The sequence below is a fragment of the Lynx canadensis genome, chromosome D1 (genome assembly GCF_007474595.2).
Source record: "Lynx canadensis isolate LIC74 chromosome D1, mLynCan4.pri.v2, whole genome shotgun sequence".
Lineage (NCBI taxonomy): Eukaryota > Metazoa > Chordata > Mammalia > Carnivora > Felidae > Lynx > Lynx canadensis.
Window position 1 is genome coordinate 19,789,699 of NC_044312.2, and position 24,140 is coordinate 19,813,838.

Sequence of the window (24,140 nt, forward strand, 5' to 3'; positions counted from 1 at the left end):
CCCGGTCATGAGTTGGGCATAGAGGTTTACTTAAAAACAACAACAGGGGCACCCGGGTGGCTCGGTCGGTTGAGCGTCCGACTTCGGCTCAGGTCATGATCTCACGGTTCGTGAATTCCAGCCCCGTGTCAGGCTCTGTGCTGACACCTCAGAGCCTGGAGCCTACTTCAGATTCTGTGTGTGTGTGTGTGTGTGTGTGTGTGTGTGTGCGCCTGTTTGTCTCTCCCCTTCCCCCACTCGTGTTTTCTTTCTCTCTCTCAAAAATAAATAGGCTTTAAAAAATAAAATAAAATCCTATTGCCTTGGCCGAGCTCTCTAGCATCCCTGAGCGTCTGTTTCCTCACTTGTCTAAGGGATGATCGTCCTGAGCTGTTTGTTGTAAGGATTGCACGACACAGGAAGGTAGAGAGCTTTGTGCGAGGAGTGACTCATGAGAAGCACTTCCTGACGGCTTTCATGGTAACTGGGAAGAGGGTATCTGCTCAGTGAGTCCCCAGATCGCGGAGATGGGGGGAAGAATGTGCTTGAAGGAATGCACGTGGCAAATAAGAGAAGGTAGAGCGTTCACACGCAGTGGTTGGCAGCTGATGAAATCCTCGTTCCGGAAGGCCGTGCGTAGCTCTGAACTCCCATCCTGCAGGTCGGAGGATGGCTGGAGGTGAGGAGCTACCGCCCCTTTCTCAGCAGCCCCACGCCACGGGTCCCCGGTCCCTGGGTCACTTGCGCACCCCGTTTGCCACCTACCAAGTTCTTGGCTGGCACTGAGGGATGGAGACACGGGGAAGAGAGCAGGGAGGGGTTGCCCTAGGCTTTCTTTGCTGCCGGACAGCCTGGGACAGCCGCGTGTCCTCCTGGTCCCAGAGTGGTCCCCGCACAGCGCACGCCCCAGCTCCACACGGCGGTATGTTTCTCCTCCCTGTGGGACGAATAGTCTTTGCTGACACATCGACAGTCCCGAGGTCGGATCCCTTGTGGCTTTCTCTGTCACCAGAAACCCTCCCCTGGGCTGCAGCCCGATCATGCACGGCATATCTTTAGTCGGTCTAATTTGTAGGGCTGGCAGCCTGGAATGTAGTTAACTGCAAACGATACTTATCTCTGAGCCGAATTCCAGAGCAAAGCTGCTGCTAAGGCTGCCGTAATTACCGCGGAGCAGATACTCATTACGCACTTACGCTCCGCAAAGCGCTGCACATGTTGGCCACGCTTGCCCAAAGCCTGGAAAAGAACCACGATCGTTTGCATGTGCATTTGTGCTTTGCGTCTTAGGTCTGCAACGTTAACGGCCAGACTTTACAGGGTGCCCCCCCGCGCACCAGGCACCGTCCGTGAAAGCCTCCAGACAACTCTGAAGTATTACTACCATCCCCTGGTGCCAGGCAGGAAGACTGGAGGTTAGCCCTCTGCAGTGAAGTTTAACGAGTAAGTGGCGGGCCAGGGTTCAAATCCAAGTCTGTCTCTCGAGGCCAGGGGTCTGACCCCTCCGCCACACGGTCTCTACACTGTAACAGGAGCTCCGTGGAGCCCTCGCTATCATTCTGCTTGTACGGATGAGATAGCAGCGCCCAAAGAGGTTCCCCCCAAATCGTGGTTAAATAGCAGAGCCAGGGCTCAAAGCCAGAGCCTCCGACGACCTGGGGCTCAGCGTAGTTGTTAGTATGACTCCCGTCCCCCGGTCAGAATGCCGGTCTGCTGATGAAACACGCTTGCCAGGGTGGATGCCCACTGCGGAGATGGGGCTCCTTTGCAGGGCCCCCTGCTCAGGCTGGTGGGCAGGGGCAAGGTGTTTTCTCCAGTCCCAGGCACAACAGACCCTCGGTTACAGCCACACGCCGTTGGTGCTGTGCCTTTCACCTAAACCTCGAAGGCCCCAAAGACCTGCCCTCACTCAGCCAGTGGTATGTGAGACCGATGGTATCACCCTCCATGGAGCGAGGGACCCAACCCATCCGTCCTTTGATAGCGCAGAAGCAGCATCCTAGCCAAAAGAGCCCCGTGAGATGATTCCAGAGAAGCTTAGAACCCAGGCTCCATCCGAATTCTACCTGGGGCTTGTTACTCGGTTCTCCGTTTCCGGAGTGTTCACTTCCGACGGCGCCTTGAGGGCGAGTCCAAGAGGAGGTGATCCTGATGCTTGTCTTTTACGGTCCCCGTCCCAGTTCTAGGGGGGCTGGGGCGTGTCACTGGGACACAGAGCCCCCATTCTCCATCAGACAGACAGATGTCTATCCCTCTCGTCAGCCTCTTAGGAAGGTCGGACTAACAGACAACTGTATAAACCTGCTTTGAGACCCTAGGAAGAAAGCGCAGAAACCCATTTTATACAGTAGCGCTGAGAAAGACATACATTAAGCACTGACTGTATGCCACGATTGAGGTAGAGTTGACCGAACGGCCGTATCTCTGTGCCTGGCAAGAGGGACGAGCACCCCCAGGTTGGAGGGGGAATTGTATTTTGTGCCCAGGTTTTGGGCCACTGCTGTTCACAACATTGCTGCCCCCCAATCCCCCCGCTTTGGGGGAAAGCATATAATCTATTGCAGCATTTAGCCAAGGGCAGAAAGTTTCGAAGTTACTCCCGACAGCATTTATTTCTTCGTAATCCTGTGAATTAGATACTCTATTCTATAGATGAGGCAACAGGGTCCCCCAAAATGTAAAATCCTAATTCTCTGCCACTCAGGAGCGTCTTCCAGGAAGCTGCCTAGATGCTCCTTGGCAGAATATTCTCCACAGCCCTCGGAACTAAGAAGCTCCTTCTCTGCCTTCTCTGTCCTTCAGTCCATCTGTCCCCGTGGAAGCTCGTTTCAGGCTGTGGCCGACCGGGGAGATGCCGGGAGCCTGTCTGTCGTCAGGCTTCAGGGCCACCAACAAAGTCCCCCTCCTGGTTCCAGCCTGCCCTGTAATTAGGTGTTTTAATTGGGCCCTCTGTTTATACTCAGCCAGAATTGTTGTGCTGGCGTGGGCCTCACACGGGCAGTGGCTGCCTGGCTATAATCCCGGCTCTCCCCTGGGGAGGTGGTATTTATTATGAAGGGGATGAAATCCGGGGCCACACACCCAGGCCTTCTGCAGTGGCTTGGGAGCCTGGGATCGTCGTCTGGGATGATCTCGCCTAATGACAGCGCTCTGCTTTTCCCTAGAATACCGTCTTCAGTCACTGAGCTCCACATGACAGCCACCATTGCTATCCCTCCTCCTAGACCAGTGTGAGAAGCTTCTAGATGAAGAATGGGGGTCCTAGAGCTTTGATCCAGGGTGGGACCAATTGCTACAACCCAAAAAAGCCCGGTCTCTAGAGTCAAGCCTCAACTAACTAAAATTTTATGTTCCTGAAACTGTAACAAGCTCTAAAGTATAACAAATGGGGAAAAGAATGAATTATTACTTATAAACACAAGATATTTGAAATGTGTATACTAGACCACGGAATCCACTGAAGGAAAAACAGTCTACCGTACAAAGCTAGTTGGGTTGAAGTAATGATCCCAAGGCGGGGCGGGGGTGGGGGGTGGCATTTGGAGAAGGCAAATACTCTTAAAGGCCGTGGCAATGAGGCTCAAAGGCAACTTGAGGTCAAGGTTAATAATACAAACATCCAACTCTTTACAGTTCCCCTAGCACTTTCTGTTCTATCGTTCCTTCCTACAAACAAATCCTTGGAGACAGTATTATTAGTCCCCTTTTATAGCTGAAGAGACTGAGACTCAAGGGGGTTGACTCTCTCCCACTCGCCCTTCTGAATGCAATCTGAACTAGAGCCTGGGTCTTGCCCTTCCCCATCCTCTGCCCCTTCTATTACATTTGACTGTGTCTTCTCTTAGCGGTGGTGGTGTTCCTGTCCTTCCTTGGGGAGCACCGATGGGTGCTCAGAAACTTCTTAGAGAAGGAACGCTGGGAGCAGGCAGAGTTTCTTAGAAATCTGCTGTGTAATTTTGAATTCCTAGCCCAATGGTACCTTCTTCTCTGCCCCATCCAACCTGCCTATCCATGAATTCAGTGTATGCATTCAACAGTGCTAGTTATGTGCCCGGCACTTCCTAGGTACTTGAGATCCGGAAATGACCAAGGCCAAGTCCCTGGCTTCGGCGGAGCTTACATCCTGGAGTCAAATGTTCTGTGATGATGAGAATGTTCACGTCTGCACTGCCAACATGGCATCCACGGGCACTTGCAACGTGGCTAGTGTGGCCAGGAACTGAAGTTTTAGTGGCATGTGACATGTGGCTGGTGGCGAGCATGTCCCCCGTTCTCGAGGGACGGTTTTACACACGGTAGTGAGGGGGGATTCCAACCGCGCGCTCAACTGCTGAGAAAAGCGAAGTCCAAGGGGAAGAAGCCTTTCTCTGGGGATAGTGGAGCCTGTCCCTCGAGCATGTCGCTGCCACTCCAGAAGCTTCCTCTCTTCCTAAGGAAATTGCCTTGCTGATAAACTAAAAATAGCACCTCACTTTCCTGAAGAATCATTCTCTTTGGGTCTTAACCGCTGAACACAGAACAGGAATTAGGGGAACCCGGCCAGTGTTGCCTACGGGCAAGCAGCGGAAGGGGTCAGACCGAGCCTGAGGGGCTTGGGGAGAGTAGATGGTGCCTCCGGGGTGGGACAAAGCTGAGTGGGGCTTGGGGCTGCCACCTCAAGAGAGGAGAGCACTTTAAGGTGGCTGCTGTGTGGCTGCTTTACAGTCGCATTGGCTGTTGTAGGTGCGACTCCGGCTTCGGTTTCTGGTGTCCGTTCCCACCGAGGACTCTCTCGGGACCTGCACCCTCCCTCCCTCCCTCGCAGGCCACCCCTCACGGTCAGGCCACCTCTCGTCATGGGCCCCGTACCCGGCATCTCGGCTTTACCCCTTTATCCTTTAAAGGTGCCTGGTAAGGTGAGGTTTCAAAAATTGTTTTTAATCTTATTTATTTTTGAGAGAGGGAACGCAAGCAGGGCGGGGGGCAGAGAGAGAGAGAGGGAGACCCAGAACCCGAGGCAGGGTCCAGGCTCTGAGCTCAGAGCCTGACGCAGGGCTCGAACTCATGACCCCGGCCGAAGTCTGCCGCTTAACCGACTGAGCCACCCAGGCGCCCCTGCCTGGTACGGTTAAGCACAGAGCCCAGCTTCCTCTCCCGGTGGCTAGAAAAAGAGTATCCACAGCACACGCAGGCTGTTAGAACTGGAAGGGCCCCCCCCCCCATCCATCTAAGTCTCTTTGCATTTTTCCACAGTCTCTGGAGAGTCAGGGGACTTGCTCGGGGGCACATTGGTGACAGAGCTAGGACCCTAATTTTAGCTGACCTCCGTCCTTCCCCGCCCGAGGGCTTCACCATCCAGAAGTGGGGGGAAGAAGATGTAGGTTGTGGTGGAGGGGGGGGTACATGACAAGGATATGTAAGTCCTGGGCTCTACGTTAAGCTCTGCACCAACTCCCCATGACCTTAAGGAAGTCATGTTTCTTCTCTGAGCCTCAGTCCCCTGCTCTATAAAAATGGGGAAGTTAAGACGGCACAATGTCGCCCCCTTCCCAGTCCAACAGGGAACATCTCCGGCAAAGCCCCAAAGCTCTTAAGCGTATTTAATGAAGTTAATACCCGCTGTCACCCCAAACTGCACATCGCCATTGTTGGAAAACAACATTCCACTGAGTGAAGTTAAAGATCTAATCATGGGGTGCCTGAGTGACTTCGGCTCAGGTCACGATCTCGCGATTTGTGAGTTCGAGCCCCGCGTGGGGCTCTGTGCTGACAGTTCGGGGCCTGGAGCCTGCTTCGGATTCTGTCTCCTTCTCTCTCTGCCCCTCCCCTGCTCGTTCTCTCTCTCTCTCTCTCTCTCTCTCTCTCTCTCTTTCTCTCTCTCTCAAAATTAAATCAACATGAAAAAAAAATAAAGATCTCATCAGATTTATTCAACAATTCATGAACCAGGCAGCGTCCCATCCAGCCAGTGGAGAGGAGTACCCAGGAGCTGTACAAACTGAAAGGGGTTTCTAGGCAGACGCGGGCCTGGGTTTATTAGCAAAAGAAAAGAAAGGATTGTTCAAGGCCAAGTCACCTTCCCTTAGGAGAAGGGGGTCTCATCGGGCTGATTACCTCAGTAGTGCTGATCGGGGCATTCCAGACTGGTTTAAAACTTCCTTCCTGGGAGAGGCTGGAACTGTCAGGAAAGCCTTGGTGGGAATTAGCAAAAGGGACTCCATTTGGGGCTTTTTTCTAACGCTGTGCATACAGTTTAATACCTAAGCATAAGGAAAAATGCAGCGTCTTCTCCCCTCCTAGCTTCTTGAGTTCCACCTTGTCCACGAGACTCAGATACGGGAGCCTGGGTGGCTCAGTTTGGCGTCTGACTTCGGCTCAGGTCACGATCTTACGGTTTTTGAGTTCGAGCCCCGCATCGGGCTCTGTGCTGACAGCTCAGAGCCTGGAGTCTGCTTTGGATTCTGTGTCTTCCTCTCTCTCTGCCCCTCCCCTGCTTGTGCTTTCTCTCTCTCTCTCTCAAAATAAACATTTAAAACATAATTTAAAAATAAATAAAAGACTCAGATGACTTTAGGTAGCAGTTGACCCTTCTGTGGAAAGGGTCTGAACATTTTATAATTTTTTTTTTTTTAAGACAAATGAGGATCGGGCTATGGGTCGGTGGGGCGGGGGGAAGCAACTAGGGTTACAGAGTGTGGCCGCTCATGGTGATGGTCTGGCACCTAGGGGGTTTTGCCAGCCAGCTTCGGAAGAGCCTGCAATGTCAACAAGGGTCATTCCTCCGAGAAGGGCGTGCCCTCCGCAGCTGAATGATGCTGAAGTAGTTCTCCACCCTGAGCTCCTGATCTCTCCCTCCCGGGGTCCTCTTCTGAGCTGGGGATAGTCAGTTCAGCCTTTGTCAACTCAGGCTCAAGGTACTAGGATTCTAAGACGGGATTTATATTTAGAAAAAAGAAAACAGACCAAAAAGCACTTTTGTAAATCTGTGGTTTAACGACAACCCGGGTCTGAACGTGGGTACTTCGTGATAATCTGCTTTTGGTTTTTTACTCCCTGGTTGCATTTGATTGTCCGTTTCCCGGGTTTGGAGATAATTGGAGGAATCGTCTGTAACCAGCCATTGCGGTGCCCCTCTCCCTGTCATCACGGAGGGCGCCGGACGCAGGAGACAGGTGTTCCTGCGAGCTGGTTAAGGAAAAGCATCGGTTGGTTAGGACGGAAGGAATCGAGCCTGGCATTTGGGCCAGAGCAATACCGTGTGTTGGCGTAAGACGGCTCGAGGCTGACTGCAGCCTGGGCTGACATTTGAAGGTGGCAGGAAGAATGAACCATGTGAAAGATTCGTCAGCGCTTGCGGCCTCGAAACCCATGCAGTTAGTTAACCCACAGGTGAGTCAGGCGTACTTGGTGCTTCCGACACTCCGGACGGTGTCTCAGATACGGGAGCCAGTGACTAGATTGGACTCTTGTGTGGTCGTAAGCTTAAGCCCTAATGATATCTGCCTCCCTCCGCAAGCTTCAGCTTCCTTGGCTTTCAAAAATACCTCCGGGGCGCCTGGGTGGCTCGGTCGGTTGAGCATCCGGGTCATGATCTCACGGTCCGTGAGTTCGAGCCCCGCGTCGGGCTCTGTCTCTCTCTCAAAAATAAATAAAACGTTAAAAAAAAAACAAAAAACCTCAAAGACCTGCCCTGAAGCCGGAGAAGGTATTGTCACATGAGCAAAGGTGCCCAGGCCATTGACAGACACACAGTCTTTTCCCGCACCTCCTTCTTTTCCTTCCTCGTGCCCCCCCCCCCCCGCCCCCCGCGCACACCATTTATTTCCAGCGTCTAATTCCTAGAACCCAGGGAAGGGGCTGTGTGTGGCTCTTGGCACGCTCCCCTGCCTTCACATCAAGGGTGGTTCTGAGCTGTTCTCAAAGGTCGTAGTGTGTGGAGGGCTGAGGTAGGGCCCGGGGCAACCTGGGGGGAGGAAGTCAAGGAGGGAAGTGGGACCTGGGTGAGGAGGGGGAGTGTCCGGGCGGCAGACCTCACCGTGGAGCCCAAGGCAACCAAGGGGATTCTTACATGTGCATCGTCATGGGGTCAGAGGAATGGCACCCGGCACCTTTGTCATATTCTTTGGGACAGGGGCAGGCCTTGGGTCTCATCCGCACGCTGTGGGAGGGGGTTATACAAGGGAGCAGATACCAGAAGGTAGTGATTGCTAGGGTGTCAGCTTAAAGCCCATCCACCACGCTGGATATCGATATCTTTAACATCTTCATGAAGTTCCTGCTTAAAAAAAAAAAAAGTATTTAGGGGTACCTGGGTGGCTCAGTCGGTTGAGTGTCCAACTTCAGCTCAGGTCATGCTCTTGGTTTATGAGGTCGAGCCCCACATTGGGCTCATCGCTAGCACTGTGGAACCCCCTTTGGATCCTCTGCCCCTCCCCGACTCACTCTCTTCTCTCGTTCTCCCAAAAATAAATACGTTTTTTCAACGTTTATTTATTTTTGGGAGAGAGAGAGACAGGGCATGAACGGGGGAGGGGCAGAGAGAGAGGGAGACACAGAATCAGAAACAGGCTCCAGGCTCTGAGCCCTCAGCCCAGAGCCTGACGCGGGGCTCGAACTCACAGACCGCGAGATCGTGACCTGGCTAAAGTCGGACGCTTAACCGACTGCGCCACCCAGGCGCCCCTAAATACGTTTTTTTCAAAATGTATTTGAAATATACTCTGTGCCAAATACTACGACCGCTGTTGGGCTACAAAGAAAATAAAAAATGGTCTCTGCTTCAAGTAGCTCACAGTTCGTGGGGAAACGCAGACGCTTAAGTAGAATGCGGAAGGTGCCATGATATAGTTACGTATGGGGCGTTCGGGGCCAGGCCAAAGACCGCAGGAGACAAAACCAATGGGGAGTGTCAAGGATTAGTAAGCAGTAGCCAGGTACCTGATGGTAGAGTTGACCTTGCAGGAAAAGGAACAAACAGGAGAAAGGTTTAAGAGACAAGAGTCGGGGAACCGAGTGCTTGAGGGTGAGGCAGAGTCCGTGGAGGGCTTGGTGTGCACAGTGAGGCGTTTATACGTGTTCTCGGAGAGGAAGATCTTTAAAAATCGGACAGGGATGGTTTCTGTTGGATCCCGGATGGCAGCAGGTGTCTACAGCAGCCAATCCACTGAGCTCTGAGTCCCTGCACCCTGACTCCCCTCTTTGCGCCTTCACGTCGCGTATAGAACTGTATTGGTCCTCGCCTCATTCACTGAGCCCCGGGACTGCCCACTTCTTTTGCTGGCTTGCGTTTTGGTCTCCACAAATCTCTTAAAACAAGCGGTCGGCAGAATGGGATTCGACCTGGGAGAGACTGGCGCTCGCTCTCGCGTGCTTGGGGCCCCCGTGAGACTCCGCGGTCACCCTTTGCCTTACGTTCTCCTTCAAAGCGCACCCAAGAATCCTGTGGTAACGATCCGTCCTCCTGGTAGAAGACCCTCAGCTGAATTCTTCAAATCCTGGACTCACTGTTGTTTCCCCACATACCCTCCTTTTGAAACTGACCCCGTTCAGTGGAGGGAGAGACAAGGGGCGGGTAGGCGGGGTGCAGACAGGCACGTGAGTCTGAAAATAACACCTGTTCTGACCTCACTTCATGGGAATTTGTTGGAAACAAAGCTCAAGTGAAGTCAGAGGGGAGTTCAGGTTGGGCAGCGCATGTGCTGGGCAACTGTGAACCAGTTATTGATCGGCATCTTGCAGGACAAGGTTAGATGCCATCACTATGAAATAACTTAATAGTTGATAAGACTGATTGGACCCCAGTTTTTTTCCTGATGTTTATTTTTGAAGGATAAAGAGAGTGTGAGCGGGGGAGGGGAGCAGAGCGAGAGGGAGACACAGAATCCGAGGCAGGCTCCAGGCTCCGAGCTGTCAGCCCGGAGCCCGACACGGGGCTCGAACTCACGGACCGTGAGATCATGACCTGAGCCGAAGTTGGACGCTTAACTGACTGTCGCCCCTGATGCGTGTGTGCCAACTGGCAATTGTAATTATAGGTATGATCATTTATTTCATAAACAAGTGTCAGCATCATACCCTGTGGATGCAGGTATTTGGGGGGAAAAAATTAAATAATCAAAATCAGAGTCCCTATTCTTGATAACTATATTTTGGATCTTCTCTCCTGACGATTCCCAGCCCTGCCTCTGCCACTAACTGACAACATTTATGGCTTCTTTCTTCCAAGAAATGTGAACGTTTAGCATATAGCAATTCACTTAGTGTTAGCCTAAGTACCCACGAGGAAGCAGTCTGTGAAAGAAATTAAATATTATGTTCTTATAAAAAATTAAATAAGACCTGTTTTGATCCCGGAACTGTCACTACCTGTAGGCCTTCAACAGTGTTCTTAATCTTTCTACACCATAGCTTCATCATGTGTAAAATGGAGGCAGTAATATCCGCCTCGCCGAACTGGCTTCAGGATTAAGTAAGATAACCTGTAAATTGCACAGCATATAATAGGTACTCCGTTAATGTTCGCTTCCTTCTCTTTCCAAATACCCATCCCTTTGGGTTTGTAAAAAATATTTATGTATTTATTTTTGAGGGAGAGAGGGAGCCTACAAGTCGGGGAGGGGCACAGAGAGAGAGAGAGAGGCAGAATTCGAAGCAGCCTCCAGATGCTGAGCTGTCAGCACAGAACCTGACACGGGGCTCGAACCCACAAACCGCAAGATCAGGACCTGAGCCGAAGTCGAGCATTTAACTGACAGCCACCCAGGCGCCCCTCCATCCATTTGCTGAAGTGGTCCTATGATAAGCTCCCTGACGGGCAAGGGCCATGTTTTCCTATTCTGATGTTCACAGCCCCGAACCCAGTGCCAGAGCTTGCCACAGTACGTGCTTGTTGAAGGAATGTTTCATTGAATGAGCAAACGCGTGAACCTACAGGTGTTGGGTTTTAGAGAAAGTTCCCGTGGAAGACTGTCACTGTGTTTCCCCTCACCGTGATCCAGAAACAGAGGCCACTGCTGGTGCCGACATCCATCCGCTCATGGGGACAAGTGGCCCGGTGGCTGAGCACACACTTGAGTGCCACGCCTTCCTTTTTTCGGCAGAGGGACCCGGACCAAGTTCCATAATCCCGCTAAGCCTCGCTTTCCCCACCTGCTCAGTGAGGGATACGATGGCACCAGCCTCACAGGGTTGAGTAAGGACCCAGGGAGACCATTTCTATTTACAACGTGTAGTAAAGTGCCTGATTCCTCGTACATGCTCAGTACCTGTTAGCTAGTACGCCACTCGTGTGGAGAGGCACAGAACGGTGACAATGACAATGGCTGGGTCTGGTCTGTGTGCTTTCCCCTGACCCACCAGTGATGAGTCAGAGCCTCTTATGTAGCTTTGAGCTGAAACCATTTCAGAAGCGTTAAAAACCACCCGTGTTTAAGTATGTTTAGCTGATCCCAGGGGCTCAGGGAGACGGGTAGTGGGAACGGGAGGAGAAAAAATGAGCCCAGCAACCCAAAACGACTCCTCATTTTCATGTGTTTCACCCAGATATGGGGGGGGGGGTGGTAGTGAGGGAAGGCGCTGCCCCCTCTCTGCGTTTGAAATCCCACTTGCCAATTGCTGGAGCGCAGACCCGCCCTGTTCCTTCACCCCCTGAGGTCCTGGTGACCTCCGAGCTCCAGACTAGGAGGAGGAGGCCAGGGTCTCAGTCACAGCTCCACCCTACGCTCCTGTGTGAGCTGAACACATCCTTTCACCTCTCCGTCGACTCCTTCTCCTCTTCTGTGAACGAAAATAACGGGGCACCGGGTGGCTCAGTCGGTTGAACGTCCGACCCTTGATTTCGGCTCAGGTCATGACCTCACGGTTCGTGGGATCGAGCCCCACGTCGGGCTCTCTGCTAACAGCATGGAGCCTGCTTGGGATTCTCTCTGTCCCTCTCTCAAAAAATAAACTTAAAAAAACAAAAACAAAAACAAAACCAGTGATGATCGGCCTGTTTCTCAGGGCTGTTAGAGGATCCATGAATGATTACATAAAAGTCTTAAAAGCTTCTCTATTTCCATGGCGTTGGGGCTACCCATGATTTTTATCAGTAAGTGCCATCCTTTTCCTGGGCACATCCTGCCTTCCGCACGTCTCCAAGCACTTCTGCACCGGGCTGCCAGCCTGACAGGCGTCCGGGGGCCGCCCATGGCTCTGGATTAACCTCCTGCCTTCCCCAGTGCCCCCCAGGGACACACCCTCTTTTATCCAGTGGACACCTTTGCTTTCAACCGGCTGGACTCTCCTCTGCAGGGACTCAGAGACTCTACACAACAGACACTCCCCCTCCAGGGGTGCCTGATTTCCGTGGTTTTCTATAGAACCCGGAACCTAAAAACAGAACCTTCTGGACTGAACACAAGAGACTTGCCGCCTTAAATGTGAAACCGAGCCAAGCAGCTAGATAGGGCACTAACCCACACTCCATTCGCAGGTATGTCTTAGGGGAGGAAGCGCGTATGAAAACATGCAGAAATGGTGACGTTCTGGAGAGGGAGCTGGTCATAAAAATAGAAATCACGGCCGTGTTTACCGAGCACCTATTATAGGCAGGGGGCGGGGCCAAGTGTTACTGTAACATTCATGATACATTCAGTCTGTCTCTGGGATCGGTGTGTCCCTGGCTGGCTGTGTGTCCTTGAGCAGAACAGAGGCAACTTCTGATCCTGTTTCTTGGGGGAATAACTATGGTTCAGCAGGTGCAGTGCGTTGAACTTTTGGAACTTTGATCCCATTCTCTTGGGAAGTACCACAGGCAGAGAGAGAGAGAGGAGTGGGTCTCTGCAGCCCCACAGGGAGCACCAGTAACTTAGGATCTTAGAGGAAAAGGGGGAACCCTGGCCAGACTCTCCCCAGTGCATGATGATCATTGACCACCCCCCACTCTCCCCCTAGGTCTGCCACTCCTCTCCTTGGATAAGTGAGTGAAAACTGCCCCCCCCCCCCCACTCATGCTCAGAGCCTCTCAGGGACTCCCAACTTCTCTCCTGAGCTGACCTAAAGTCCCCTGCCTCCTGGGTTGTGTCCCCTTCTCCTGTAGACTTCCCGTGACAATAGTTCCACATCACTGGCCGATTTCCCCTCCGCGCCTTTTCTTGTGGCCGTGTCTGGAAAGCTTTCCTTTTGCCCCAAATCCCGTACACTCCTCGACACCATGCTAGATGGTTTGAGGATGTTTTTAGCAGAGAACGAATCCGCGTCTTCCGACGCCCCGTCTTGAAATATTCCCATTAGTGCGGAACTTACACTTATTCTGGGAAAATTGCGAAGGTCGTTAGATACCATGGAGAGGTGTATGTGCAGGTGTTATTTTTGAGTGCCTAGTAGATGCCGGATGTCGTGCTGAACTCTTCAGATACAGGATCTGATACCAATATTTATTGCCATTCTGCATTGCGAGGTGGGTGCTGTTATCCCCACCTAAGAGACTGGGAAAATTAATCTTAAGATAATTAACTTGTCCATAGTCCCACAGTTAGTCAGCTCCCAAGAATGAACTATAAAGTTCGTTTTATACTACAAGCATACCACTTGTGTCTCTGTGCAAAAAGTCTTTGATTTTGGGGGGAGGAAAGCTATTGTCTGGACCCTAGGGAGACTTATAACAGAGGCAGAAAGCAATGTGTTTTATTATGTCACCACCCATGGTCTAATGGCTGGTTTCCCATTTACAAACTCCAGAGAGGCCAGGGCTTCAGCCCCCTTTACACAACAACAAAACAAGGCCTCTCCATCTGGACCGCTGGGCCCTGCCACATAAACACATCAGGGAACCTAAGCAGCATTTTCCCTGCTAACCACCCCCTGCGGAGAGCGGCTTAATGGGCTCTTTCTGGGTTGGAAAATAGAGTCTTGTTGATAGAAGAGAAAGAGGGGTGTCACCACAGGTTGGGTTTCTTCAACTGGAAGGCCTCCTTAAGGCTCCCAAACAGCTCAGCATTCCCTCCGCTCCCCTTCTCTGATTAGCCTTATAAAAAAGCCCACAGCACTTTCCTTCCTGTTGGCCAGCCTTTTGGTGGTCGCGTCCCCGGCCCCCTGGCAGGCTTGAGATCCCATCGATTGTTAGATGTACAGCTCTCAAACAGGCCCCAGCAGCTGAAAGCCTAGGCCATTAGCCCAGCTAACTGAAAGGGTTCACCGCCAGGAGACAGATTCCGAGATTGGGTCTTTATGATCAATATATCTTTCTCCATTAGGTTCATTTCCTCCAAAGGAAATGGGTAGGACCATTATGGTTTATGTTTATTGACAGGCCTCTCCACTGGCCTTCTCCAGCTTCACAGGGAGGAGTCAAGAGACTTCGGAGGTGAGGTTGTGAAACTGAACTGCCCAGCCTCTTGCAAGCCTCTCTTACTGGCCTTTGGTGACAAACAGTAGCTGGGATTCCTTGGGCCAAAGTGACAGAATACATTATTTTGTTATGTAGGAAAGAGTGATCGACCCTACCAGCTACAGGAAAGGTGGCACGAGTTTGGGCACAGTTGGAAAGAGTCTGAACACACGGAAGAACTTTCTGAGCACAAGGGCCATTATTTCTATAATCAAGAGACATGGCGGATTCCCCTGAAGATCTGTGAGAACGAGAAAGATTCCTTCAAAGGTGCAACCTCGAAGGAAGTACAGCCTTGTCTGGCCGTAAGGAAGAATGGACCAGCCAGTTTCTAGATCCTTTGTAACCACAGAATCATGGTTTAGTACTTATGGTGGCTTCTGAGGACCTCGTAAGACTTTACAGATGTCACACCTTTCTTTCTCAAACTCCCTGGGTGGGCATTCATCACTTTCTCTTTGAAGATGAAAAACTAAAGCATCGAGCTGGGAAACAACTTCCTCTGGGGAAAAAGCACCTGAGAACCTGTGCCCGCGTCCCAGCTCCTGCAAGGACCCACTGGGGCAACAGCATTTGGCCACTCCTTGATGTTACATCCGCCAAGAAGTTTTGGCTAAAATAACCATTTCTGCTTTGGCTTGTGTGGTTCTTAGATGCTACTCAAATGCTCCCCAACATTCATTTGCCTTCTGACCATCAGTTAAAGTCGGGACCAAATTTGTATGGGTCTTATCGGCCACTGGTAGCTGAGAGGGTAATTATGTCTGAAAATGAAGTATCGATTAACGGGCAGCGATGGATGAGACGTTCAGGGGATCAAGTTGGTTGCTCTGGAAGCGTCTCCCACCCTTGGCCCCTAGAGTGTCTGGACTCATGTCTGCCCCATATTCTGTGTCCATCCCGTCCTCACACCTTTCTGCTCTGCACGTGAGCGATGCCTCATTGCTGAAACAACCCTACCCAACCTAACAGAAGAGAAGGCAGAGCAGGCTGACCATAGTTTGAGGTGGAAGCAAACCTTCACCAGAGGAGAAAGTCGGAATCCGAGAGGAAGTGGGTATTAAGCAAAAGCCCAAGAAACAAATCATTTCTGATGCATAGAAAAAAGATAATAAGGTAGGGAGAACTTCTCCTTTAGAGATTAGTAGGGGTTTTGGGGGGTTTTTTTTTTTTTTTCATTTTTTGATTTTTTTTTTTTTTAGTCCTAAAAGCTTTCTTCATGTCTAGACTTGCTCCTTCAGAGGATAGGTTTGGTTTTACTCACTTTTATGTGGAGGATAAGAGGGAGGACTGTGCTGATTGAGCAGAGGTGCTGCACAGGCAGACAGGTGCTAATATTCTCAACATTTCCACCTCCCTCTTCTACCAAGAAACCCCATTCTGGTAGGCAGGAGCAGGTAGGCACCCAGGAGGCAGGAGCAGGTGTCCACGACCATTCCCAGCCAGAGGGGTAGGGGCCACTTCACCCTGGGTTTCCAGAGAAGAGGAAGCTTGGGGGCAGTTAGCAGAAATGCTTCCCAGGGCTCTAGGCTCAGGGCGTCAACGGTTCAGTATACTTCTTTCACTGATTCAGAGCTCAGCCACAGCCTGTGGGAGCAGCCCCTGGATTGGGACAACCACAGAAATGACCGGACAGCTGACCCATATCAGGTGAGAGCTGCCCAGGTCCAGAGAGGAGGCTTCTTGACAATATAGCTTTCACCATTTTTCCTGAGCGTTTCAAGTCTGTGAAGCTCTCGGTGCAAGGAAGACCTCCAATCGTTATTGACGGTGTTGACTGTTTTCCTCCTGCCGGAGCAACCTGTGGGTGCAGAGTCACCTGCTTGCCTCTATTCTCAGCATAGCTGTCAGCCTCAGGCAAGTCGTTAAGCCGCCTCCAATTCTCTGATGAAGAAGGTCCGAAGAAGGTCCGCATTAAGCTGGCAGTTCTCCACCCAGCACGCTAAAAGCCTCTGATATTTCTCCCTAAAACCACACTACAAAACAGTGTCCGTTTTTCAGATACACCCGAAGAGAATCCCTCAACGTTGTTTAGTGGAACCAGTGGCCCCTTGATAGGGCTGGACTTTCCAACCAGGAAAAACAGAAGTTGAGTTCCCTCTAAGTTTGCTCGCTCCCCAGTCTAGCACAGATCATTAAGCTAATTCTGAGGAAAGAGAATAAGGTATCTGGTTAATTAGGTCATCCTTTAATTGAATTCAAAGTATTAGATGTGGAAAATGTAACAACTGGTATCCTGGAGGTTGAGAACATTTTTTTTTTTTAATCCTACAGTGAGCACTAAATATTGCTAATATTTGAGATGATCTTAGCTACATGAAGGAATGATAGAATTCTCGTCACATGGGGAGTTTCATCTACTTGCAGGATTACAGGCTTGGCCTCCTGTCTTCTCTTTTCCTACATAACGAAGTTTTCGGTCACAGGGAACCAAAGCAAGAGCGTACACGATCTGGAGGCCGCAAGATGTGCTGACCAGCAATCCAAAGCCAAGGACAGAACAACTTCAAGTAATTGGAAAGCTCGGCTTGATTGGATCAAGCTCTTACTACTTTGAGGGAATGTCCTTCCTTTTCTAGTAGTACGTGTGTTGCTTCTTGTGTTTTAAAAGATTCCGGTGTCAGATATCTGAGTTTTGTCAGGTGCAGAAAAATAGGGGAAGAACTCTTCTGAAGGCACGTAAAAGATGAATGACCCTGGAGAACCTGGGAGTCTGAGCCAACCTGTCTACCTGAGCCAGGGATGCCTTGACTATTTATTGATCCCAGTATTGAGTGATTTGGGAGCTGACGGTACTCTGTAGGGAATCGGAACTCACTGGGTAGCCTAAAAGAAGTGTCTGGCTTACGAACAGAAAGAGATATGGAATCACAAGCTAACAGAAGAAGCTTTATGAATGTGGTTCCCACAACGAGACCTGGTATCTGCTGAGGATTCTTGGTCTAGCTGTCCTCATGGAACGTAACAGAAATTGTTCGCGCTCACCATGCGCAGACTTATCTGTACTATACTGCCTAGGGTCGCTTGGCCTACAGTTTAAGAACGCCAGCCCCAGAAACTCCCTTTCCTCTTCTCTGTATGCCCAGCGCCTGACATACGGCTGGTGTTCGGCCGAAGGTGGCCCTTAAACAGGACATTTCAGTCCAGCTCAAAACCTGTGGTTCTGAGAGGGAGCAGGAATCCTGCTACAATGGGACACGGGGCCGGCCTGAATCCACACAGGCAGGCCTGAACCCAACCACAGGACCCAGAGGCGATGGTCTCCCAAAAGGACCCGGGCCAAACTCCATTAGAGTGTAGCTTTCTGAGCTAAACTTTTGGTTTGGGTTTTGGGTTTTCGCTTGGTTTCCTGGTAAGAGTTCCTGGGGAGGAAGCGAAGGCGAGAGGAAAGAAAGGAAGGGAGGAAGACGCAGAGGGAAGAATGCCACTTTGTCTTAGGCAAACCAGAAAGGAATATTTCCTTCCCAAGCCCTTTTAAGACTTGAGGGCCTCTCCATGACCGTGGTGGTGGGGTCGAGCGGTGGCCCTGGGGCCAGACCAACCTGGAACCTAAAATTCAGGAGAGCTGAGGGCAGACAGTGGGAGGGATCCCAGCGAGAGCGAAGCAAGGCCATCAGTGGGGGCTGCTGGTTCCTCCCATGTGGGCTGATGTCCTCACAGACGCTTGCCTGATCTGTCGGTGAGCCATTGCTTTGATCTGATTGGTGCTGTTCTTTCAAACCACCATGAGTAGGACATCAGAGTTTGCGTTGGTTTTTTTGTTTGGTTGGTTGGTTTTGGGTTTCTTCCCGCCCCCCCCCCCCACCTTCTGCTACGAATGAACCCTAGACATAATGGGCAAGGTTAGGACCAGGATCAGAGGTGACATTTGTGTTCTCACGTAACAGAGCTGCAGCATTTCCCGTGTCCCACCAAGTCCAACCACAGAGATCCCATCTGAATAATCGGCTGCTATAATCCAGTGGCTAGACCACTCGCCTTTGAGTTTAAAGGGATACTCCGCCTTGATCTGCCCAGGGTCTCCGACAGTCTGCCAACTTCTGAGTCACTCCGAGCGGAGCAGCTGTACAGGCTCAGCCTGGTGTTTGGGGTCCACCCCGCACGCCCCACTGTTCTTGGCATTGGCCCCATCGATGGGCCGTGGAGGTGGGAGCTCTATAGCAACAGTCTTTGTACAGCAGGGTGGAGCGGGGAGATGTGCTGTGCCACTGCCCATGTTCCGTCTGTTCTGTGGGCAGAGTTCTGGGAACACAACCCAAACCATTGTCAGCCTGGTAGTGCGTGAAGGAGCAGCAGAGCCCTGCCTGTGGCTTGTGACCCTAGGGAAGTGGTGCTTTTACTCCCGCTGCCCAGAGAATCCATTCCTCTGTTTCAGATCAGTAATGGCTTTCTAGAAACTTTCTCTACCCTCCCCCCCACACCAACAACAAAAAAAAACAGAGCACCTCACTTTCACAACACCTTCCTTCCAGAAAGTTTTTCTTTTTAATGTTTATTTATTTTTGAGAGAGAGAGAGAGACAGTGCAAGCGAGGGAGGGCCAGAGAGAGAGAGGGAGACACAGAATCTGAGGCAGGCTCCAGGCTCTGAACTGTCAGCACAGGCACGCGGCTCGAACTCATGAACAGCAAGATCATGACCTGAGCCGGAGTCAGATGCTTAACCAACTGAGCCACCCAGGCGCCCCCCAGAAAGTTCTTTCTGGTGTCTAACGTGAGCCCGTTGTGCTCTAGCCAAAGCTTATTATTTGTTTTTTATTTTTTTTTTAACGTTTATTTATTTTTGAGACAGAGAGAGACAGAGCATGAACGGGGGAGGGTCAGAGAGAGGGAGACACAGAATCTGAAACAGGCTCCAGGCTCCGAGCTGTCAGCACAGAGCCCGACGCGGGGCTTGAACTCACGGACTGTGAGATCATGACCTGAGCCGAAGTCGGCCGCTTAACCGACTGAGCCACCCAGGTGCCCCAAAGCTTATTTTACTTTGGCCCTTGCTAGAGAAGGTACATCAGATACAAGAACCTTCCATAAAATTGAAGATTTCTCAGACCTGTCTTCTTCAGAAAGATTTGGGTTTTCTTAACCTTTCATCAGAGCCTTGTCACCCAAACCTTTCATTATCTTTCTCAATTATATCTTTGAGCCCTCTCCAAAACCTGTCTTTTGAGTTATGGGGACCATAACTTAATTAGATCTCTCATTTCCAGATGATACTCCTGGTGCTTAAGGAAAAATGAATTAAATTTCAGTCAGATATATTTCACTGGGGGAAGGGCCTGTAAAAAAAAAAAAAAAAAGAAAAGAAGAAAGAAAGAAAGAAAGAAAGAAAGAAAGAAAGAAAGAAAGAAAGAAATTGGATCCTTTATATAAATAGGACATTGTATCACAAATGAGTTTTTCCTTCCCCGGTTTTTTGAAACAATGGGTCTTTTTTTGGTGAATTTAATTCCTCAGAGATTCTAACCTAAAAGACCATGATTTGCATTCTTTCGTGGGTATGTGGGTTCTGCATCCAAAAAAAAAAAAGCATACGATGTGTGCCTCTAATAAGTGGGCAACATGGCAGCAATTAAGCACCTTAAGGTCTGGGGCAAGTGTGGGGGGGGGGGAGGGAGGTGGTCCCTGTGTTTCCAGCCTTTTCTGTACCAGCTTTTGTTCTGAGGGGTTCAGAGGGGTCTGTCTGGCTTGCTTCTGTAATGCTGTTCTACTTAGCTGTGTAGATGTCTTAATCCTGATCATATGGTGTTTATGCTCAGCATTTCATACGGGAGAAGGTATTAAATTGATCTTTGGGCTGTGGAACCGAGCTACAGAGCCAATGGTAGGGACAGGCTGCTTTGAGCCCTCACCTGAGATCCCCCGGGGTAAAGTGAAGAAGTTGGGCTCACTCACAGATGATCTGAAGGTCCTTCCAGGCTGACCCCTGTGATTCACAGCACCAGCCCTTCTGGTTGCTCCACAGAGGGCCCAGGAGATGGACAGAGAAGCTGGCTTTAGTGGCCAGTTGGAAGAAGGGTGTTTGGAGAGTATCAGCTGAAGCTAGAATTCCCTTCCCTTTCCTCCCTCTTCCAAAGAACCGGGATCTGTAGACTACAAGGGATGGGAACGGCCATTTATTGATCAACTCCGTGGGGTCAGATGAGAGTTCAAGGCCCCTTAGGTACACACCTATGGAGCAGATATGCTAAGTGGCCGTCACCACAACCTCCCCACCCACCCACCCCTGCCCAGGGGAGTCTACACTATTTGGATCCCACTCAAAATGTCACTTCCTCAGTGAAGCCTTCCCTGACCCCTTGACCAGCCTAAGTTCGGTGTTCCCATCCTATGTTCTTATGGCTCCCCATGCTTTCCCTTCATTGCACTCACCACCAGTGTAATTATCTGTACAATCAAGGTTTTCATGCCCGCTCCACCCAAATCTCCATGAGGGTGGGGACCGTAGAAGTCTTGTTTGTCACCGTATTCCTGGAGCTTAGCACAGTGCTGACAAAATAGTTGCACTTCAGGAAGTATTTCTCGAGCACACGGAAGCATGAATGCGGAACGAATGGATGCACGGCAAAGCTGGTGACAAAGCCAGAAGTGGCTGGCTCTCAGAGACCTGAGATTTGAGACACTCTTACTCGCGTGCTTGTGCCCAAGGGCCTCACCGCGGTCACCTTCCTGTGACACCGCCCCGTCCAGTAATAGAGTTTTGACTCCAGCAGGGGGAGTGATGGAGGCAGAGCTCTGGGCCACACTCTTCACCTGTCTTTTGTCCCCAGAGGCGTCTAAAATAGCGGGGAGATTACAGATCTAGCCTGAGGCTGTGGGTGGTGGCTGGAGATGGGTGGGAGGGGTCACTGAACTGGACCAAAGCAGACATCCTTGTGGGCATCAGCTTCTAACACGCTTTGTTTGCCAAGGGGCTGCAAACACAAAACTGCTCGGCGGGGGATCTGGGTCAATGAGAGTGGGTGAAAAGGAAGGAGGACAGACCAAGACAGGCAACCTTTAGGGAAGCAAAAATAAAATTCTAACGTGGAAACTGCTGAAAATAGACTGCATGGCTGTCGGGCCGCATGCAAATCCAGTGCTAATTACATGGAAATTAATTACAAGTCCTAATTTCCATATGCCTCGCTAGGACCCTTGGGGGGAGGGGGCGCCCTTGCTGCAGGTGTCTGGTCTCACCCCCACCCCCACACGCCATTGAGGAGGCTCTGATGTCGTCTCCTTCACACTGTCGCCACAGCAGTGAGAAAGGCTGATAGGAGGCTAAAAATACTAACAATAGAAATTTGATTTCTTCTTCCAGACAAAAAGCCTTGGCATCCACAGGAGGGAGAAGTGTTCAGGCAGCATGTGACTGGTTGGTATGAAATAAATAAATAGAGAAAATAGCATATAATTAACTCTAAGTGCACGTGGTTGAGCAGGGATGTGCAGCCTTTCTCTAACGGACTGGGTGGGGGGTGGGGGGCAAAAGACCGTGTGACAAGCCATGTGACATGTGACAGGGTTATCAAGCTCATGGCCTCCTGGGTCTTGGTTCCAGGGTGTGCTTCTCCTTAAAGCTGTTTAAAGAAATTCAAAGCATTTCCAAGATACAGCCCCTAGCACGGTATCTGTCCCCCGACTTCACTCAAAGATACACCTTAGGTGCGTGGGTGCTGGGTGAATCGATTTCAACAAAACAAAACAAAACAAAAACACCTTGCGGGACATCACTGCCCAGGGCAGGTCCCTATGCTCCTGTCTGGAGGCATGTGGGTTTAATCGTAGGGATGGATTTTTTTTTTTTAATGTTTATTTTTGAGAGAGAGAGAGAGACAGAGACAGAGCATGAGTGGGGGAGGGGCAGAGAGAGAGGGAGACACAGAATCCGAAGCAGGCTCCAGGCTCTGAGCTGTCAGCACAGGGCCCAATGCAGGGCTTGAACTCATGAGCTGTGAGATCACGACCTGAGCCGAAGTCGGAGGCTTAACCGACTGAGCCACCCAGGTGCCCCAGGATGGATTTTTAAAGCACAAAAACGAAAACCCATCCCCTTACAGTGCCTGGGGTATGGAGCCTTTGGAGGGTGGATCTGTCCCTTTCGGGTCTTCCTTCCCTTCCATTGTTCTCAAGCGGGTCCTGCTTGGCTCCCTCCTCTCTGGCAGGTTGTTCTCCCACGTCGGCGACCCCTTCCTGGATGACCCCCTGCCCCGGGAGTACGTCCTCTACCTCCGACCCACCGGCCCCTTAGCACAGAAGCTCTCCGACTTTTGGCAACAGTCGAAGCAGATCTGCGGGAAGAACAAAGCCCACAACATCTTCCCCCACATCACCCTCTGCCAGTTCTTCATGGTGAGCCGCAGACCCTGCCCCGGCCCCCCAGCCCCTCAGCCCCTGCCCGGGGAGCCTGGCTGCCACACCCCAGCCAGCGCCTTGGGACCTGGAGTCAGAGTCAGCAGCCTCGGGGAGCTGGCCGAAAGAGTCACGGGCTCCTGGGCTTGGATGGACCGTTAAGGAATGAGTGAGGTCCCATCTGCCGGGGCCCAGGAGCACCCCGGGTCGGATGCACCATCATGATGATTGCTGTTCCTCGGGACTCTAGGGACAAGCCTGACCCACTGAGTCAGGACCTGGACGGGCGGCCCCAACACTGAAACTAAAGCATTTCCACCCTGGTCCACGGGTAAGAGTAGAAATTAGGGAGCTAGGAACAAGAAATGTGCTCTACAGACACGGGAGGGGACTTTAGCCTCATAGACCCTCTGGCCACGAGTTTTGTCTCACCAGATCTTTCTAGAGACAGCAAAGATACCTGTGACCCACCATAGTTACCTAACCTCCATAATCCTAGCTATCACAGAGCTTACTTAATGACTAAATTAAATCCCCCTCCGTGTAATAAATATAAATACTTTTCATCTACTTTAGTTCCCTGTGGAGATAGAGCAGAGTTGGCTTATCCAGGTGTATTCGAGATGAGGCAGAACGGTAGCACTTTTAGACAACATTTTCAAAAAGTATTTTGAAGTATTTTTTTTCCAGATTGCCTCTGCCTCTTTAAGACAAACAAAACAGGGGCGCCTGGGTGGCGCAGTCGGTTAAGCGTCCGACTTCAGCCAGGTCACGATCTCGCGGTCCGTGAGTTCGAGCCCCGCGTCAGGCTCTGGGCTGATGGCTCAGAGCCTGGAGCCTGTTTCCGATTCTGTGTCTCCCTCTCTCTCTGCCCCTCCCCCGTTCATGCTCTGTCTCTCTCTGTCTTAAAAATAAATAAACGTTGGAAAAAAAAAAATTAAAAAAAAAAAGACAAACAAAACAAAACAAAACCGTGTTCCTCACACCTTCTTTCTTACCGTTCCCTCTGAGAATTATCATGATTATCACTTCCTCCCAGTCATTCCAGGATCTTTCTCAAAAGCATTCCGAACGTTAGAGGCACTCATTTTTCCCCCAGTGCTCCAAGAGGGTGGGGAGATGATATCACAGCTCTCTGACCTAGCGGGAGACTGGCAGCCGAGTCAACTTCTGATCATCCAAGGAGAACAGAAAAGTCACAGATGATGTGAGAGCAGGGGAAAGCACATCCTTTACCCTGAGATGCCGTTTTCTCCGGGCACATTCCCCCATTCTTCCTTCCCGCTGGACCAGGCTGCACCCAGGGGCACAGCAGGGCAGGGCGGGAGGCAAGCGTCGGTCCCATGGCCCCAGCTGAATTTACCAGTTAGACGGCCCACGTCCGGATAACTGGGAGCCTGCAGTTCTCCTCCGTCCTCACAGACAGAAGCGAGGGTTTAGGGATGGCGTCCTCGGCCTCCAGCCCCGGGCAGAGGATGTCAAATG

General features: G+C 51.1%; 1 protein-coding gene and 1 long non-coding RNA gene across 6 annotated transcripts in view; both read left to right on the forward strand.

Annotated features, from left to right (window-relative positions):
• UBASH3B (ubiquitin associated and SH3 domain containing B) overlaps nucleotides 1–24,140 on the forward strand; it is a 142,051-nt gene that overhangs the window by 81,491 nt on the left and 36,420 nt on the right. For 4 of the 5 annotated variants that reach the window (XM_032595015.1, XM_032595016.1, XM_032595014.1 and 1 more), the window contains exons 2-3: nucleotides 21,625–21,678; nucleotides 22,469–22,655. In XM_032595015.1, coding sequence (XP_032450906.1) covers nucleotides 21,625–21,678; nucleotides 22,469–22,655 — 241 coding nt within the window. Of the gene's footprint in view, nucleotides 1–21,624; nucleotides 21,683–22,468; nucleotides 22,656–24,140 lie in introns of all 5 variants that reach the window. The other variant, XM_030333180.1, reaches the window with a different exon arrangement.
• Nucleotides 289–3,499, forward strand: LOC115525812. Its single transcript, XR_004344193.1, has 3 exons — nucleotides 289–658; nucleotides 1,270–1,422; nucleotides 2,684–3,499. It is a non-coding gene; the product is annotated as an uncharacterized LOC115525812 (long non-coding RNA).